General features: G+C 46.1%; 1 protein-coding gene across 7 annotated transcripts in view; it reads right to left on the bottom strand.

The window, feature by feature from the left end:
- The window catches only part of KDM2B (lysine demethylase 2B), a 120,033-nt gene that overhangs the window by 17,697 nt on the left and 82,779 nt on the right, over positions 1–19,557 (bottom strand). Inside the window, exon 1 of one of the 7 annotated variants that reach the window (XM_088828159.1) lies at positions 8,016–8,248. The exons of the other annotated variants lie outside the window; for them this stretch is intronic. Coding sequence (XP_088684285.1) covers positions 8,016–8,069 — 54 coding nt within the window. The 5' untranslated portion in view covers positions 8,070–8,248. Of the gene's footprint in view, positions 1–8,015; positions 8,249–19,557 lie in introns of those variants that run through there. 7 annotated transcript variants of the gene reach the window in all.

Here is a 19,557-nt window from a genome sequence, read left to right as displayed (position 1 = left end):
CTGTGGGAGATGAGGAAACTGGAGCTAGAGGGTTAGTGGCCTGCCCAAGGTCAGGGAGCCAGCTGAGGATGTGTGTACCCTGCAAGTGTGTGTAAACACTATAAACCAGAGTGATGCCGAGTAGGACGAGCACCCCCAGATCCATGGGAGCTGACCACACGCCCTGGAAAGGTCCCACAGCTAGTGCCTCGACGCCCTTAGTAGAATGGAGGCCATCATGAGGTGCAGAGGAAGATATCAATTTCCAGAGAAATGGAGATCAGGAAGGTTTCTCCCTCTCTTTACAGCCCAGAAGACTCTCTGGTAAAAAACCTGAGTCCAGTTAGCAACTCACTCCTCAAATCCCTGAAACACGGGAGATACAGAGCCACGAGTCGGGTACAGAGAGGAGAGCACATGGTCCAGCCCCACAGACAAAACCAAGGCCAAGGGCTCACACACTTGACCCTGGAGCAGGAGAGTCTAATGACTTAGCTGCTTTGATGAAGGGAAAAAATTCCAGGTGTCCAAAACTGGCTTCTGCCCTCGACTCAGAAGCATCAGGTATAAACAGCCGCTGAGCACCCCTGGCCTCACTGGCCACTCGGAACTAAGAGAGTTGGGTCAATTTGACCAGAGTCATAAAGTTCATACCTGACTGTGAAATAAACCCACTTTCCTTTGCTTCCCAAAGTTCATTTTCATATGAAAAAGCACTTTCCCCGGCTATGGGAAAACCAAATCGGCCTGGATCTCGATGGCAGCAGAGACATCCTGGAAAATGACAAGAGTCAACGGCGGACAACGCCTCAAAGGAAGAGGTTTAAAGGCGGCTGCTTCCAGAGACCTTGATTCAGGCCTTCTTTTCCAGGCCGCCAGACAACCAGAGAAGCTGCTGCTGCCTGCAGCTTCATGGGCCAGTGGGAGTCAACTGAGCAACACCTGAAATGCAGGAGCCTCATAAAGACCGCTGAGAAAATCAACAGGTGTGATCAGAAGGTCTCTATTAGGGAAGGTGACGCTTCTGTCCTAACCTCTTTTGGGTGACACCTAAACATTCCCAAACTTTTTTTAGTCCCAGACTTTGGTATCCAACTCTTTGAGACCCTGTGGACTGTAGCCCGCCAGGCTCTTCTGTCCATGGGATTTCCCAGGCAAGAATACTGGAGTGGGTTGCCATTCCCTTCTCCAGGGATCTTCTCTGGATCTTCCCAGCTCAGGGATCTACCCAGGGTCTTCTGCATTGGAGTTGGATTCTTTACCACCTGAGCCACCAGGGAAGCCCAAAGCAATACTCCATTCTACTCTATCCTACCTGTACGTCTATTCAAATAACCCAGGATGTTCCTTTGTTAATTTCAGCCTGAAGTGGTCTTCTCAGCAAAAGGGAATGGTAGCAACCACTGACTTTCACATACAAACCAGCCTCACAAACCCCAAGGTTTGTTGATTTTATCAGCCCAGGACTCATAGTCTCAGCTCCATCTGGTTAGGAAAATTGAACCCACACAAACCTTAAGCATTCCAACACTTTTCCCCCATCAACATCTCATAAGTATCATCCTTAAAAGGAATGTTACTGATAAGAAAGTTTTAAATAATGAAATTTTAAAAAATGAATACTACTGAGGTAGTTCATTCATTCCACAAACATTAACTGAGTGCCTCCTATCAGATTCTATTCTCCAGAATATTCATGGGCAGAACCTTCAATCCCTCATCTCTAAAATACTGGGATTAACATTAGTTGGATTAACGTGAATTAATAAAAAGACATCCCACGTTCATGGACTGAAAGACAATACTGTTAAGATGGCAGTACTCCCTAAAGTGGTCTACAGATTCAGTGCAACCCCTGTGAAAATCACAGCTGGTTCATCTGTAGAAACTGAAAAGCTGATTCGAAAATTCATGTGGAGGGACTTCCGTGGTGGTCCAGCAGTTAGCACTCCACACTTCCAGTGCAGGGGGCAGGCTTGGATCCCAGATCAATTGGAGAACTAAGATCCCATAAGCTATACTTCATGGTCCAAAAAAAAAAAAAAAAAATTCATGTAGAAACGCAAGGAACCTGAAAAACCAAAACAATCTTGAAAATGAAGCACAAAGTTGGAAGACTTACACTTTCTGATTTCAAAACTTACTTCAAAACTACAGTAACCAAAGCAGTGTGGTACTGGCAGAAGGACAGATATACAGATCACTGCACTGGAATTGAGAATTCAGAAACAAAGCCCCGTAAGTACAATATTTACGACCAACTGATTTTTGGCACGTGTGTCAAGATAATTTAGTGGGGAAAAGAGCAGTCTTTCCAACAAATGGTGTGGGGATAAATGGATATCCACATGCAAAAGGATGACGAACTCTTACATCACACTACATACAAAAATTAACCCCAAAATGGATAGAAGACCTTAATGTAAGAGCTAAAACCATAAAACTCTTAGAAGAAAAAATAAGGATAAATCTTCCTGACCTTGGGTGAGGCAATGAATTTTTGAATATGACACCAAAAGCACAAGTGACAAAAGAAGATAAAACTGGACTTCAAAATTTTAAACTTATGTGCTTAAAAGGGCACTATCAGGGATTTCCCAGGTGGTCCAGTGGCTAAGACTCCATGCTCCCAATGTGGGGTTCTGGGGTTCGATCCCTGGTCAGGGAACTAGATCCCATGTGTTACAACTAAGACCCGCTGGAGTCAAAAAAAAAAAAAAAAGGGCCCCATCAAGTAAGAAGCACAGTGAGTGGGAGAAATTATTTGCAAAGTATACATCTCTTAAGGGGCTAGTATCCAGAGGGTATAAAACAGCAACAACAGAAGGACAAATATCTCAGGATTTCCCTGGTAGAGCAATGGTTAAGACTCTGCGTTCCCAATGCAGGGGGCGCTGAGTTCGATTCCTGGTCAGGGACCTAGATACTCCGTGTTGCAACTAAAAGCCCAGGTGCCACAACTAAAGATCCCGGACATAGCAATGAAGGTCCTGCATGCTGCAACTAAGACCCGGCACAACCAAAAAAAAACCAACAACAAATATCTCAATTTTAAAAGGGGCAAAGGATTTAAGCAGATACTTCTCCAAAAAGAGATATAAGAAATGGGCAATAAGTCCATGAAAAAAATGTCTCCCAGCTAGGCCAATAAAGCATGTGATCTGTGCCAGAGACTCATTCATGAACCCCCTCATACTCACACCCACCCACCTACCCACTCAACTGTCTTCTGGCTGTGAACTATACACAGACTCAATGCTAGGTGCTGGGACTACAAACCTGAGTAAGGTGTGTTTGTTCCCTACTCTCAAAGGCACTACAGTCTAGGGGGAGAAAGATATCTTACTACATAAATGCACGGCAACACAATGAGGATAAAATCAAAAGCTAACATTTACTGAAGTAACACTCTTTTTCAATATTTGTATTGATAATCTATGGAGAAGGAATCACTATTATCTTTCCAGGTGGTTCTATGGTAAAGAATCTGCCTGCCAATGCAGAACAGGTAGGAAATGCAGGTTGGACCCTGGGTCTGGAAGATCCCCTGGAGGAGGAAATGGCAACCCACTCCAGTATTCTCGCCTGGAAAATTCCATGGACAGAGGATCCTGGCAGGCCCCAGTTGATAAGGGTGCAAAGAGTTGTACACGACTGAGCACACACATACAAACACATATCCATTTAGAAATAAGGAAACAGGCGCAGTGCAGTTAAGTGATCTCCTTAAAGTCATACTGCCCATAAATGAGAAGCCAAGATACCCAGGCAGGGGTTCTACAGCCTGGACCCTGGCATGCTGACCCAGAAGTGCCTCATCTCACAAGGAAGAGAGGCTGAGAGTGTCACACACAGTGGCTGTGACTAAAGTGAGTTTTAGAGAGAAGATAGGCTGCTGCAGGCCAGGAGGAGGGGTGGGGTTCGGGAGCGAATATTCTAGGCAGAAGGAAAAGTAAGATAGAGAGAAGAAACTAGATGACTCGTACAAGGAATAGCTTGATATGGCTGCTGGAAAACAGCCCTGAGGTGGCAGGAGTCTAAACCTGCAGGGCCCCATAGACCACATTATGGTGTTCTGCGTAAGAGCAGTTAAAAGACTTTGTGTGCAGGAACAAAACAATTGTATTCTGGCTACACTGTGGGGAGTGAATTTTTTGGGTGGTAGGCAAGATGAATATGAGTTGAGGATGCTACAGTAGTCAGGCCGAGTGTTGTGAAGGCTGGGGTAGAAGCCACAGAAGGAATTACAGGGAGGGAAAGATTCAGGGGTGTTTTAGAAGCAGAGCCGGTTTAGAAGACCCAGCAGGCTGGTTGCAGGTGGGGCTTACAAGCAGCAAGAGTCCTAGAAGACTCTGAGGTTTCAGGCTTGAGCAACAGGAGAGAGGAGAGAACACGAATCCACTGTGGACACATGGAATCCGAAGAACCCATGAGACATCCAAGGAAGGTGGCCAGTAGCAAGCAGCCAGGAGGGAATGGAGCTGAGGCACACGGCTGGGAATCAGCATCGCATGGTGCTGAACTACTTAAGTCCACAGGGTTGTTCAGGGAGAATGGACAGCGTTGACCACGGGGTCCTGAGCAGTACCTTCAGGAGAGAAAACATCCAAGGGCCGAGTGACAAAGAGCACCCCACTTAGGAATGGCCAGAAGGGCAGGAAAAGCAGCAGGAGTTTGTGACATCGCAGACAGGACGGAAGCCAGAGAAGAGTTTCAAGGAGGGAGCAGACCAGCATTTCAACTGTCAAGAGGAGTCAGTCAGAAGAACAGTAAACGCAGCTGTTTCTGTTTTAACGATTTGGTATTCCCCACCAAACTGCCCCTAACAGCAGCCCACTGACACCTGGCCCCAAGAAGGGTAGCCAGAGCCCCCAAACAGCAGGGAAATCTTTGTCATGCTAACATTACCTTCAGTTGTATAACAGATTTTTTTCAACATCATGTCTGTTCCCAGATCTTCAAGCATAATGGACATCCCAGGAAAGGCTGGTTTTGAGCTGTACTGCATGCAGGCCCCTCAACACACACCTGCAGACTCCAGGGAGGGCTCGGGTTTGTTTATACACCAAGAGTAAGGAGCAAGAGAATAAAAACACAGGAGCTACCAAAAACCCAGGGGAGGGGCAGGCCTCTGGAGAATCCGAGGAAAGCTGAGGACCTTTATCCCAGAAAAATGCACATACACACAAAGTCATAAAACTTTTGTATGTAATTTGGGGAGGGTTCAGGGACCCATATGAAAATGTCACACTTAGTATTTACAGTTACAGCAAATAATGCAGTGGTTACAGCCATATAAATTTCTGAGATCTTCTTCATCATAATTTCCTAAAAATTTTTTTTTGGCCATGCCACAGAGCATGTGGGATCTTAGTTCCCCAACCAGGGATCGAACCCATGTTTTCTGAAGTGGAAGCACAGAGTCCTAATCACTGGACCACCGGCAAGTTCCCCTAATTAGTATTTTTAACAAAAGAAAAAAAAAAAGGAATAATGGTATTTACTCTTCAGCAGTTTAAAAAAAAAAACACAAGATGGGATTCTCCTTACTAATAGCCCTCAAACTAAAAAATCAGAGCTGAAAAGAATCTTCCAGCACATTCTGTACTGGAGAAGCAAAGGAAGTCCATGGGAGAAGACCCAACCAAGGGTCTCTCCCATTGCACGGGCCCAACACTGGGAGCAGGGGAGACCCAGGGTACTGTGGGAAGGTGTGGGGCAGAAGGCCAGCTTAGTGGTACACGTAAAAGGAAGCCTGATGCCGCCCAGGACTGGACAGCACCCTTCAGTGGGGACCAAGGAAGTGCAGAGACTTTAAAGGTAGAGCAGGCAAAATTCTGATCGAGTGAGGGCCCAGGCTCAGCTGCAGGGATAGACCAGGTAATAGAAGCTTCCTGACAGGGCCTCCACTGGGGCCCTTCACGCAGCAGGTGGCCCTCAGCAGGTGGCTGAGCATACCTGCATGCCCACACTCCAAGACTTCTGCCCCTCCTTGAAGGAGACTTTAAAGGAGAGCGGAGTCTACAGTCTGTGAGCTGAAGATTCCATCCAGAGACTCTGGCTCCCATGTGGAAGACACAATTGCCTCAGAGGAAGCAGCTCTTCTCAGATCCAAGAAATCCTGGGGCTGAGGAAAGGGTTGGGGGTGGGAGGGCAAGCAGCAGGGAGCCATGGCAAATGCAGGGTCTGTGGCTGACAGCCAACTTCTCTATTGGGACTCTGGGGAAAACCTTCTGCCTACTGGCCTGGCTTACAGGTCATCTCCCTCAATACTCCTGAGTGGTAGCATCATCTTAAAGCGAACACGGCAACCTGGAGAACTTCCGTTACTAACAACTCCAGAAGTGCCACAGTCAGGCTGACTGATGTGAGCAGGAGGGGGAAAAATCTGCCCACAGGGAGTATGGGTCCTCTCAGGAGTGGCAAAAGGTGAAAACGTGATTTAAGCCCAGAGACGCACAGACGTCCTGTCCCATGCAGTGTCTACCATGGGGTGTGGCCAAATTAAAAATCCAAAACAAAACAGGTAACAGGAACCTCACCCGAAACACCAAAACACAGTCAGTACTGAATACAGGTGTCTTATGAGTGACCAGATGCAGGAAGGGTACGCTGTTGGCAGGGATCAGGCAGACCCACACTGAACTGAAAATTTTCAGAGGAAGAGTTGAAGTAGGAACTAAGCAGCAAGAACTGAGAACCTCACAGGCTGTGCTACTGCCCTGATGAAAGTTCCAAGGCAAAACCACTTGGGTTGTCTCTGGGTCCATCTGATCCAGAAGACAAGTGAGATTCAGGAACACCTCATAAGATACACAATGAGCCTGAAAAACGTCCAGCAAAACTGAGAAACTGCACTTTAACTTTGTCTCTGTTATATAAAACCACTTAATAATATGTGTGTTAAGACTTAAGTGCAGTATATATAGTACTTCCTCAACCACGCCTGATAGAAGGAAAGAAAACGTTCCTACATCTTGGCCTGAACATTCCAAAACATCTTCATTCCACTGAGGAAATGCACCCGGGATTATAAGTAAGCATCTTATTCACCTAGTCTCATGCCCACACGATAACTCAACCCGTCAATGCTTAATTCCTCAGACAAGTCTACCAAGCCGGTGCCCTGTTTCAAATACCGTGCAGATTCTACTTCGTAAAACCTCAACTTTCTTCCCCTGCTTCCTAAACACGAATCTCCCCGGAGTAAATTCACGCCGTAAACACACCCAAGGCTTTGTTTTATACAGATTTCAATCCCCTGGTCCCAAGAGAGGTTGCTTTCCCTTCTAGATCCAACCGAGGCCAAATACTGCCATCTGGGGTCACGGCTTCCTCTCGCCGCTGCCGCCGCCGCGGAGCGGACTCGCTGGGTTCCGGATTCCCCGCGCCGGCCCGAGCCTCGTACCCCTTCCTGTCTCCGTCTGCCCACGGCGGGCGGCCGGCGCGCGGCGCCCAGACAAAAGCTCGGGCCGTCGGGCCCACGGGCCCCGGGCCGCCCACCCTCCGGGCCGCGGGCGTCCTCCAGCCCAGAGGCCGAGGGTCCCGGCGCAACTTTGCAAACAGAAAGGAAGGAGGCGCCGTCGCCCGCAGGTCCGGGTGCGCCCGGGGCGGCCGGCACGCGCGTGGGCCGCGGGCGAGGGCGCGAGGGGAAGGCGAGGCGCGCCCGGCCGCCCGCGCCGGCGCCCGCAACTTGCCCGCGGGCCGTGGCCCGCGCCCCTCGGGGCCCGCCCGACGGCGAGGCCCACATTGTCCCCGCGGCACGGCCGGCCACCCTCACGCACGGACGCTCGCACACGCCCCCTGCCCCGGCCGGCTGCGGGGCCCGCGGCGCCCGGGCGGCCGCCGGCCTGCCGCGCTCCTCCACGCCCCGCTCGGGCCCGGCCCTGGCAGCTCCGCCGGCGGCGACTGCAAAACTTTCTCCTCATCGTGGCGGCGGCGGCGTCGCGGCCGCCCGGGGCGCGTCAGTCGGTCGGTCGGGAGGTCGAACGGGCGGGTGGCGGGTCCCTCCCTCAACCCCACCCCGGGCCACCGACCTGGTCCGGCTCCGATTCATAGTCGTCGTCCTCGGCGCTCACGGACATGGCCATGGCTCATGGTGGGCCCAGGCTCGCGCGCGCTGACATGGCTGGAGCGGCGCCGCCGCCGCCGCCGCCCGCCCGGAGCAGGCTCGGCTCGCCCTGGCTCGGGCTCGGGCTCGGGCTCGGGCTCGGGCTCCCGCTGCCGCGAGGAGGGAGCCGCGCCGCGCGCTTCGCACGCCCGCGCGGGAGGGGGCGGAGAGGGGCCGGCGGGGGGAGGGCCGGGGCGCTCATGCATATGCATAAAGCGAGCCAGGAAGGGGCTGGCCCCCCGGGCCGGCGGGCCAATGGCGCGGCCCCGGCGTTCGGGCCGCACACAAAGGGAGCCCGGACTGCGGTGACACGGGGGCGGGCCCGCCGAGGGCGGCCCCTCGCGGCCGGAGCTGGGGGACTGGGGCTGCGTGGGGGCGTGCCCGGCGCCCCGCCCGGCCCGCGCACCGCGGGATGCACATGGGTGGCTGCACGCCGCGCGTCTCTAACAGGAAATGCACGCCCGACCTGGGGTGGGGTCTTTTGTGTGGTCCTGCGGGGTGTCTTACAGGAGCCCCGGGGCGCATGGGCCGCGGGGAACGGCCCTGCACGAGACACCAGGGACGGGTCCCTGTGCCCCCGGCAGCGGGCACACGGACTCTCGGGTTTGCACAAGCTCTGAGACCACGACCTGATATGCCTGCGAACGCGGGAGTCCCGTACCCTCTTCGGGCCCGCTGGCCTGGGTACGGTCTAGGCAGCCAGTTCTGCAAGACGCCAGCAGTTCGGTTGGCTGGTCCCCTGACGTTGCCCTCAGGTTTGCCTTTCCAGGTCGGGAGGGAGTCAGCGTAAAATGCGGCGTGGTGGTACAGGCGGGAGCTGTACTGACTTGGGCGGTTGCCAGACAGAACACCATGAATGCACTCTAACCTGAGGTGGGCGCCCTACTGTCTTGGACAGGACCCCACCCACACCCCGCCCTTTCGTGAGGTGCCCAAGGGTCGCTCTCGGAAGGGGTGAGGGCAGGCCAGAACCCAGTCTCCTAGAAGCCTTGCAGTGCCTGAAGATGGCCCAGAAGGTGTGGGTTTATTAATTCTTAAACTGGAAACATTCCTAACGCTTACTCCTAAAGCAGCAAACTCCTGCAGAAAACTGTTACTGGAAATCCAGATTGAGATTGATTTTAAAAAAAGAAAAAAGTCTAGGGGGCACTTAGGCCAGCAGTCCTTACTCTGAAGGAAGAGCTCAGTGACCATTAGCTAGAGTGAGCAATTCTGTTATAAGCATCAAAACCACAGTCAAACTCAAGCTAAAGACCAGACTGACTTAGCTAGGTAGCTGGCATACTCATCATCTAATTAGGAATGTCCAAGGTGACACTAAGGTGGCTCAGATGGTAAAGCGTCTGCCTACAATGCAGGAGACCCAGATTCGATCCCTGGGTCAGGAAGATCCCCTGGAAAAGGAAATGGCAACCCACTCCAGTACTCTTGCCTGGAGAATCCCATGGATGGAGGAGCCTGGTGGGCTACAGTCCATGGCGTGGCAAAAAGTCAGACACGACTGAGCGACTTCACTTTCCTTTCACTTTTCAAGGTGACACTAAACATGTATACATGCACCGGTTTCTTCATCTGTAAAGTCGGAGGGTTTGCCCAACCAAGGAATCTTGAGGCTTTCCCAAGAAAAAGCTCACTAGCTGTGAAACCTGGTGACCAGTTCTGCAGTGTTGTCCAACTGTTATTCATGCCCAGGCCATGGGCCATGAAATCCACTCTGAGAACAGAAGGGACCCACAGGCAGGTCATGCCCTGGGCTTTCAAGGAAGGCAAAATGAGTGATGGATGTAAAATTCAGGAGGTTTCTATCAGGGAGCTGGACGGAGTGAATAAACAGGGATGTCAGTTTTACTGAGTGGATTTTAAAGTCTGAAATTTATACAACCACTGACATTTATGGGGGAAAAAAATCCCAGTCAACTTGCTCTTTACTGAAACATACCTTTTCTGAATTACCTTTCTCCCTTCTTACATTTTTCACAATTCACTCAAGGTTAACAACAAAAACTTGTCGTTTTGAAAAGAATACTCCCCCCTCCATCTCAATCCACCCCCAGAGTCTCAGCCTTTATAAAACTACCTTATCTGGATTAAAGTCTCTATCTGATGTAGTCCATGAACTCTCAGGGGCCACTCAACCTAGTAGGAAGTCCCTTAAAGAGGAGGGGCTGAAAAAAAAAAAAGCTAAACATGCTTTCACTTCATGTAATTGGTCAAAACTGCCAGGATACAGAGACATACAAATAGCACAATACATTAAGAGACAGGTATGGAAACAGGACTTTTTCTCAAAGGTTTTTCTCATTACCTAGCAGGAGTACAAGATTATGTAGACCTGTCTTTGGGCTGATTTCTTTTGAGAATTCTCAAAAGCTCACGTCTGTATTTAAGGAAGTAAAAAGACAGTTCTCGTTTATCATGGTTCAAAGAAGAGAAAGGGAAAGTGTTAATGAACAGAAGCTGCAGCTAACACAAAACTTCCTTCCTTCCCTCACATCATTTCTGAGCTAAAAGGGGCCTCACCGGACACCCCCATCCCTGACTTCACAAGTAAGGAAAGCCCAGAGAAAATTGGAAAGTAGCTCTGAAGCCCAGGGTTCCTTATAAAACACCATCCAGAGACCCCCTCTAGGGGTTCAGGCAATAAGAGGAGCTAATGTTTACTAAGCATGATTGAAGGGCTAGATCCTATGCTAAGTGTAGTGTAGATATATCTCATTTATTCTTTTAGACAGCACCATGAGGTATGTTCTACTGTTCACCCATTTCACAGATGAGGAAATGGAGACACATGGCTGCTAGGAAGTGAAACGACCTGGATTTGGACTTATAAGCAGCTGGAGCCTGCAGCCTGGGCTGTTAATCATACCACACTAATGCCAGAATCAAGACAGGAGGATGCCATGTGAGACCAGTGTAATAATCCAAGTGAAATACTCAAGATTTATGCGGAAAATTAACTGTCCCTTACTAAATTTTGCAAATTCTGTGTTCTCAGTTCAAATTCAATTTCAGGACAGGTAGGTATGGTTTTGGTAACCAGGCTGCTGCCTGATGGATCTGTGGAGGTTGATGTGGCAGGAGGAAGCCAGGATTAAAATATGACAATGTGGTGGGTCCTCTACAAATTCTAACAAGGCTCATGCCAGCAGCCACTGCCCTAACACCTCTTAGAAATTCCTCTTCTGACACTTGCAAAGAGCCTCTTAGCATCTTTACCTCCTTGATCAAAACTTCCTTTAGCTAACTGTTCCCCATTCATAGCCCCTTTCTCCCTTTTGACCTCCTCTTCCAGGGACCCTAAGAACTGAACGGTCTCCCAGCTCCACTTAGCCAAAGTTTACTTTCTTAGAAAGAGTTCCTCAAAGCTATTGCCATCAGGGCAACTGGTGCTTGCCCTGAGCCAGGAGGGTCCAAAATTTTCACCAAGTGAGGAAGAAATAAAAACAGATGGAAGCCAAGCCTGCATTGGTCACAGGCATCACCCACTTCTTCGCTTTCTCTGAATATCATTTAATTTTCTGGTCTGCCTATTAGATCATGAGTCTCTAGGAGCAGTGACCTAAGGTAGAAGGGAGAGGGCAGCTGTCCCCTCCAGTCCTTTCCATCCTCACGCCCAGGACCAGTAAGAAAGGGACAGATTGAATATATGCCCCCTGGACTCTGGGCTCCCTCGGGGAGGGTCTCCCTGGCATGTGGCCCATTTCCTTGTATCCATGTCACAAAGGGCATGGCTAAACTTGGAAACATTCTTTTCCAGAGGATCAGGACAGGGAAACAGAATGCATTTCCTGTGTCCAGACCAGTAACTGGCTGGCACACTCCTGAACCAAGGGACATCGTTTGTAAACATGCCCCTAAGGAACAACAAAAATGACTTGGAGGATTGCTTCCTAACATACGTAATAATGTATGTTTAATAAGCAATAGAGAATGCATGCTTCAGTTATTTTACTATTATTTTACCATTTGTCTCTCTGTTCTTCAATGGGTTGTTCCCCATTCATAGCCCAAGAAGTAGGTCTTTTGGAGAGTTATTTTTCTAATAAAACATAAATAAAAATTTTTGCATCGTGTCACATAGCAATTTAGGACTAATTTCAGAGCTGCCTGGATAAAACTATGGTTCAAAGAGTGACTTGTATGACAGACCAAGGGCTGCACTGATTTTGGTTAAGGAAATTACTAATGTTAATTGCTTTTTATTTTGCCCCTGGAGAATCATTCCACAAGCATTTAAAACCCACATGTATCTGTCAGATGGCTCCTTTAAAGAGACCAAGTTTTCTCTTAAATACAGTTCCTCTCCTAATACTGTCTCCTTACATTACAAAGATCAACCAATGAATATTTACATTCACTGGAAGATTTGTGACTGTGCACAGGATTTATTTTTTTAATTAACTAATTTAACAGGTGACTAGCACTGATCTGAGAAATGTTTCCTGCCATCCATCCCATTTCCAACTCAATCACTGACCTTAGAAAGTTACTTCCCTTCTCCATTCATTTCCCTACACAAATCCAGGTTAAGGCTGAGCACTCAGACGATTCAGACAAGATTAATGGATTCACTTTGCAATCCTACCTCCCACCCCAGAAAATAGGGACTAAAAGTACATAAAATGCCAGCATAATTTGGGCCTACAACCAGGACTTTTTTTTGTTGTTGTTTTTTTTGCCCAACTATTTGGTATGTGGGATCTTGGTTCCCCATCCAGGGACTGAACCTGCACGCTTGCAGTGAAAGCATGGATCACCAGGGAATTCCCTCATGCAGGACTTTTGTAATTTTTTCTTTTCCCTGTCTACTTTGCATGTGGGATTTTAGTTCCCTAACCGGGGATCAAACCCCTGCCCCTGCAATGGAAGCACTGAGTCCTAACCACTGGACCACCAGGTAAGACCCCAAATATTTTTCTTAACAAGACCAAATCTCGCCCTTGGTTTCCTTCGTAGTCAAAGCACCCCTCACTGTCCATCCCACCATCCTTCAAAGAAAGACCTTGGAAGACCAGGTTATAAAGACTTAAAAAGACCAAATACAAAGCTTACTCAAAATGGGACGATAAAGCAGACAGTGAAGAGGCAAAACAGGAATAAAATTAGCAGCTCTGTTCACAATGGTCAAATGGCAGAAACAAATCAAATTCTGTCCATCGATGAAAGGTAAATAAAATGTGGTATATCCATACAATGGCATGTTATTCAGCCATAAAAGGAATGAAGTAGTGACACAAGCTACAATGTGTTGAATCTTGAAAACATGCCAAGTAAAACACACCATATAGTATGATTCCACATATATAAAATGTCCAGAATAGAAAAATCCACAGGGACCAAAAGCCAATTCATGATTGCCTGGGGCTGGGTGGGGATGCGATGGGAGAATGGAAAATGACCCCTAATAGGCTCGGGGTTTCTTTGGGGAGTGATAAAAATATCCTGGGGTTTAGAAAGAGGTGATGCTTACACAACACTGTGAAAATACGAAATGTCACTGAATTGATACTTTAAAATGGCTAATTTATGCTAATTGAATTTTACTTCAATTTTTAAAAGTATGTATTAGGGAGTTTGGGATGGACATGTACACACTGCTATATTTAAAATGGATAACCAACAAGGTCCTACTGTACAGCACAGGGAACTCTGCTCAATGTTTCGTGGCAGCCTGGATGGGGGTGGAGTTTGGGGGAGAATGGATACATGCGTATGCATGGCTGAGTCCCTTTGCTGTCCACCTGAAACTACCATAAGATTGTTAATCAGCTATACTCCAATATAAAACATTTTTAGAGAGTGTATCTGTATATATACACACATCTGTTTGGGTATATATGTATATATACAATATTTGTGTATATATATTTGTATTTCTATACAATACAAATATTTGTATATATACATACACACACACACATAATTTTTTTTCCTTTTCATCAGTTATCATTTAAGAGTGATCTTAGTTCCTATCCCTGAAAGGTAACCTGGTTAGGAAATGTAGCCCCTCAGCCCTGAAGCAGGTTGAAACTTACCAAACCGAGGTGATAGTTGAATCACCTCCTAAATGAGCTGCTAACAGTCACCATGGGGGTCTGATGGGCTTTGACAGCACTTGAAAGCCTTTCACTTAAGCACGCCTAACAAATGTGAATACACACTGGTTGGTATGGCTGGGAGTAGGGATGGGGAAACAGACACACACACACACACTCTCCTCACACACATAGTCTGGCTGTCTTCTTCACATACATTCTTGCTTTCCTTTAAAAATGGCTCAGCTCCAGCAGGCCAATTTGCCTCTACAAGCCCCTTGGATCTATGAAAATCCATGAGTTTACCAAGACACTCAAAATAGAAGAAGTCTGACAAAACTCATCTGTCACCATTTGAAGCAACCATTATACCAACTCCTTAGTTTGAAAATTGGTATTTAAAGGGAAAGAATTAAGCATGTGTGCAGCCTTTTAAGGAGGAAGTATATTCAAGGGAAGCTTTCATTGATAAGGGAAAACTTCAGGAAAAAAAGCCAGCTAGTGCATAAGGGAGGGATGATAATAGTTCAAAGATTCATTTTCTTTTTTTTGGCTGTGCTGTGCAGTGTGTGGAATCTTAGTTCCCGACCAAGGATTGAACCCATGGCACCCTGCAGTGAAGCGCAGAGTCTTAACTGCTGGACTGCCAGAGAGTCCCAAAGGTTCATTTTCACCTCCGGAGAAAATTATTGATACAGGAGAAGAATGATAACTGGTGTTGAAATCAGTGAGTGGTAAATGGAAGCAAGGGCCAAACGTATTCCCTTCCAGGTTATTCTCTGGAGCAAAGAGGGATGAACATAATTGAATAATGAAGGAATAATCAGACCACCATTGCTTTAATCCACTACCTACGATATTTAACCTCAATCTAACCAAAACTTTAGACCTAATTTCTAATTTACAGAAATTACAGAGATAATGAAAAAGCTAAATATCACCACAAGGAAGCAATCAGACAAATGCATAAAGTGAGATATTCTTCAGGACATGGTTCCATCTTCTCTACCAATCAATATTCTGAGAAAGGTCAAGATGAGGTCAGTCTTCATTCCAATCCCAAAGAAAGGGAATGCCAAAGAATGCTCAAACTACCGCACAATTGCACTCATCTCCCACACTAGTCAAGTCATGCTCAAAATTCTCCAACCCAGGCTTCAGAAACATGTAAACCATGAAATTCCAGATGTTCAAGCAGGTTTTAGAAAAGGCAGAGGAACCAGAGATCAAATTAGCAATATCCGCTGGATCATGGAGAAAGCAAGAGAGTTCCAGAAAAACATCTATTTCTGCTTCATTGACTATGCCAAAGCCTTTGACTGTGTGGATCCCAATAAACTGTGGAACATTCTGAAAGAGATGGGAATACCAGACCACCTGACCTACCTCTTGAGAAACCGGTATGCAGGTCAGGAAGCAACAGTTAGAACTGGACATGGAACAGACTGGTTCCAAATAGGAAAAGGAGTACGTCAAGGCTGTATATTGTCACCCTGCTTATTTAACTTATATGCAGAGTACATCATGAGGAACGCTGGGCTGGAAGAAGCACAAGCTGGAATCAAGATTGTCGGGAGAAATATCAATAACCTCAGATATGCAGATGACACCACCCTTATGGCAGAAAGTGAAGAGGAACTCAAAGGCCTCTTGATGAAAATGAAAGAGGAGAGTGAAAAGGTTGGCTTGAAGCTCAACATTCAGAAAACGAAGATCATGGCATCTGGTCCCATCACTTCATGGGAAATAGATGGGGAAACAGTGTCAGACTTTATTTTTGGGGGCTCCAAAATCACTGCAGATGCTGATTGCAGCCATGAAATTAAAAGATGCTTACTCCTTGGAAGGAAAGTTATGACCAACCTAGATAGCATATTAAAAAGTAGAGACATTACTTTGCCAACCAAGGTCTATCTAGTCAAGGCTATGGGTTTTCCCGTGGTCATGTATGGATGTGAGAGTTGGACTGTGAAGAAAGCTGATCGCTGAAGAATTGATGCTTTTGAACTGTGGTGCTGGAGAAGACTCTTGAGAGTCCCTTGGACTGCAAGGAGATCCAACCAGTCCATTCTAAAGGAGATCAATCCTGGTTGTTCATTGGAAGAACTGATGCTAAAGCTGAAACTCCAATACTTTGGCCACCTCATGCAACGAGTTGACTCACTGGAAAAGAGTCTGATGCTGGGAAGGATTGGGGGTGGGAGGAGACGGGGACGACAAAGAATGAGATGGCTGGATGGCATCACCGACTTGATGGACATGAGTTTGAGTGAACTCCGGGAGTTGGTGATGGACAGGGAGGCCTGGCGTGCTGTGATTCATGGGGTTGCAATGAGTCGGACATGACTGAGCGACTGAACTGAACTGAAGAACAGATTCCTGGACTGGATCCTGATTTGAACAAAGTAGCTGTAATAGATAATTTATACGATCCAGCATCAGGAGGGATTGTCAGTTTTGCTAGGTATAATAACGTTATTTCAAGAATGGAGAAAAATATTATTTTTCAGGGATGCAAACCTAAGTATTGAGGGATGGAATGACATGATGTCTGTAATACTCTAAAGAATACTTCAACATAAAAAATAAAGTTAGTTGAAAAACAACAGACCCATTAAGAAGGCTATTATGAAAAACAAACGAACAAACAAACAGAAAATAAAAATAGCCAGGATATGGAGAAACTAGAACTCCTTGTGCACTGTTGATAGGAACGTAAATCGATGCAGTCATTGTGGAAAACAGTATGGCAGCCCCTCCGAAAATTAAAACATAATTATTCTATGATTCCAGCAATTTCATTTCTAGGTAAGTACCCAAAAGAACTGAAAATAAGGACCTGAAAAGATTTTTACTCACCTCTGTTCACAGCAGCATTATTTATAACAGCCAAAGGTGGAAGTGCCCATCGACAGATAAATGGGTAAATAAAATGTATATACATACAACGGAAAACCATTCAGCTCTAAAAAGGAAAGAGATTCTGGCACATGCAACAGCATGGATGAACCCTGAAGACATGAAGTGAAAGGAGCCAGACACAAAAAAGACAAATACTGTATGATTCCACTTATCTAGAAGAGTCAAATTCACAGAGATAAAAAAAAAGTAGAACATGGGGAAAATGGGGATTTAGTGTTTTTAAGGGATTAAGAATTCCAGTTTCAGATGATGAAAAAGTTTTGGAGACGGACAGTGGTGATGGTTAACAACAATGTGCATGTACTCAATGCCACCCAAAATATACTCAAAATGCCACTCAAGTACACCCAAAAATAGCTAAAATAGTCAATTTTATGCTCTTTCCCACAAGTTAAAGAAATGTGATAAAAGATGAAATAAAAAAATGGACCTAGAGATTACCATACTAAGGGAAGAAAGTCAGAGAGAGACAAAATTCATCTGGTATCACTTATATGTGGAACCTAAAACATAGTACAAACGCACTTATTTACAAAACAGAAACAGACTCACAGACATAGAAAATCTTATGGTTACCAAAGGGGAAAGCAGAGATAAATTAGGAATTTGAAATTAGCAGATACAAACTACTATATATAAGTAAACAACGAGGTCATACTGTAGAGCACAGGGAACTATATTCAATACCATGCAATAACCTATAATGGAAAAGAATCTGAAAAATGTATAACATTTACTATACAAAAATGAATCACTCTGCTGTACACCAGAAACTAATACAACATTGTATATTAATTATACTTCAATTTAAAAAAATAAACTAATAAGTAAAAAGAAATAGAACACCCTCCCCAGAAGAAGCTATCAACTGGGTACACTCAAACCAACAAGTTTCCCCAGAGCAGTCCCCAACACAACCCTTCCTGCCATCTTGTCCCATAAATATTAACTAAGAGAGAAATGAATTTAAATACCCCCTCCCAAAATCATTCTTTTAAGGGAGATTATCTCTGAATTCCTGCAACATGCTTTGCTGTTTAGTCATTTACATTCATGGAAGGTGAGTGACTTAGAGCAGGTTTTACCAGAGCTTTCACTTTCTACGTATTTTCCTTGTATATAATTAAAGTTCCCCTTGTCCCAAAAAATGGACTTCCCCTTCCCCCTTTTGTAACAGGAAGCAAACTTAAATAAAGCAAATATTTCACCTGTATTCACTTAAATGTGCCCCTTTTATCTGATCACCTAAATTTGGGGAGCAGATTATCTGACAACATCACTTGGTTGCACACACATACATCTTCCTGATAAAGCCAGATTAGATATGCAGGGGGTGGGGGGTGGGGGGGCTGTCACAACTTACTCCCAACGTCAATGATCAAATATCCTCCTCTGAAACAGGAAATATACAATGCCATTTGATAAAAATAAAAAAAAAAAGGAAAAGCCTGAAGAATAGACCACTATTCTAGAAATAAAACAATGATAATGGCAAGCAATCACTTACAGTGCCAGCCAGGCCTTCTAATTACTCCACCAAAGGCAGGAAAGCCCTTGATATCTCAATTGCTTTCCAAGAATTTGTCTTTGGCATTATTAACACAGACAGCCGAGCAGGTTATCAGACTAAGAAAGAAATCCTGGGCTGCAGACTTTAATTACAGGTTATTTCAGCTGATCGCTGTCTTAAAGTTTCAATAAAATGATACGGTTGATAGCTGAAAAGTTCCAGGTGAGAGATAAGATCTTTTTAAGTCCAAGAGGATGAAGAGAGATGCCTCAATGTGAGGGACAAAAGGGTCCAGGGAAGACCAAGAGTCCTTCTTAGTGCTTTTCTGTTCACCATTCTTTTATTGGCTGCAATTGGGACACACAGATTAAAGTAAGGAGAGAGGCTTACTTTCACTAGCGATGACTCTGAGGCATCTGAAGAGCAGGTGAAAGACAGCAAGAAGATGGAACTGACTGACTACAATTTCATTTTCTAGAAGCTCTGGGGAAACCTTGCTATCAAGTTCATTCATTCACTGAACATTTTCTGGGACCAATCTTGCATGACAGGATACAAAAAACGATGAGAAAAAAATTAATAAGATGAGTTCCAGTCTCAAGAAGCTAATGGAAGCTTAAGACAGATATGCAACAAAATGCAGAGTATGAATTGGCCTTGAAATTGCAGGGGACATGGGTTCCCTGGTCCGAGAAGATCCAACATGCCTCGGGGCAACTGAGCCCATGTACCACAGCTACTGAGTCCTTGCACCTGGAGCCCATGCTTCGCAACAAACAGTAGTCCTGCTTGCCACAACTAGAGAAAGCCAGTGCCCAGCAACAAAGGCCCAGCACAGCCAAAAATAAATAAATTTTTTAAAAATGATGAGTAGAATGTGGTTGTCCAGCAGAAGGAGAAAACGGGAAGTCTGTCTATCAGTCAGGATCTTAGCAGGAAATGAAATGATATCCTGGCACCCTCCCACCAGGTCACGGAGGGTAGTTGAACAGAGGCTCAAT

The sequence above is a fragment of the Moschus berezovskii genome, chromosome 19 (assembly GCF_049115385.1).
Source record: "Moschus berezovskii isolate FMDL1 chromosome 19, NW_MosBer_1.0, whole genome shotgun sequence".
Classification (NCBI taxonomy): domain Eukaryota; kingdom Metazoa; phylum Chordata; class Mammalia; order Artiodactyla; family Moschidae; genus Moschus; species Moschus berezovskii.
Note: the sequence above shows the minus strand (reverse complement) of the source record. Positions and strands in the feature narration are given on the sequence as shown.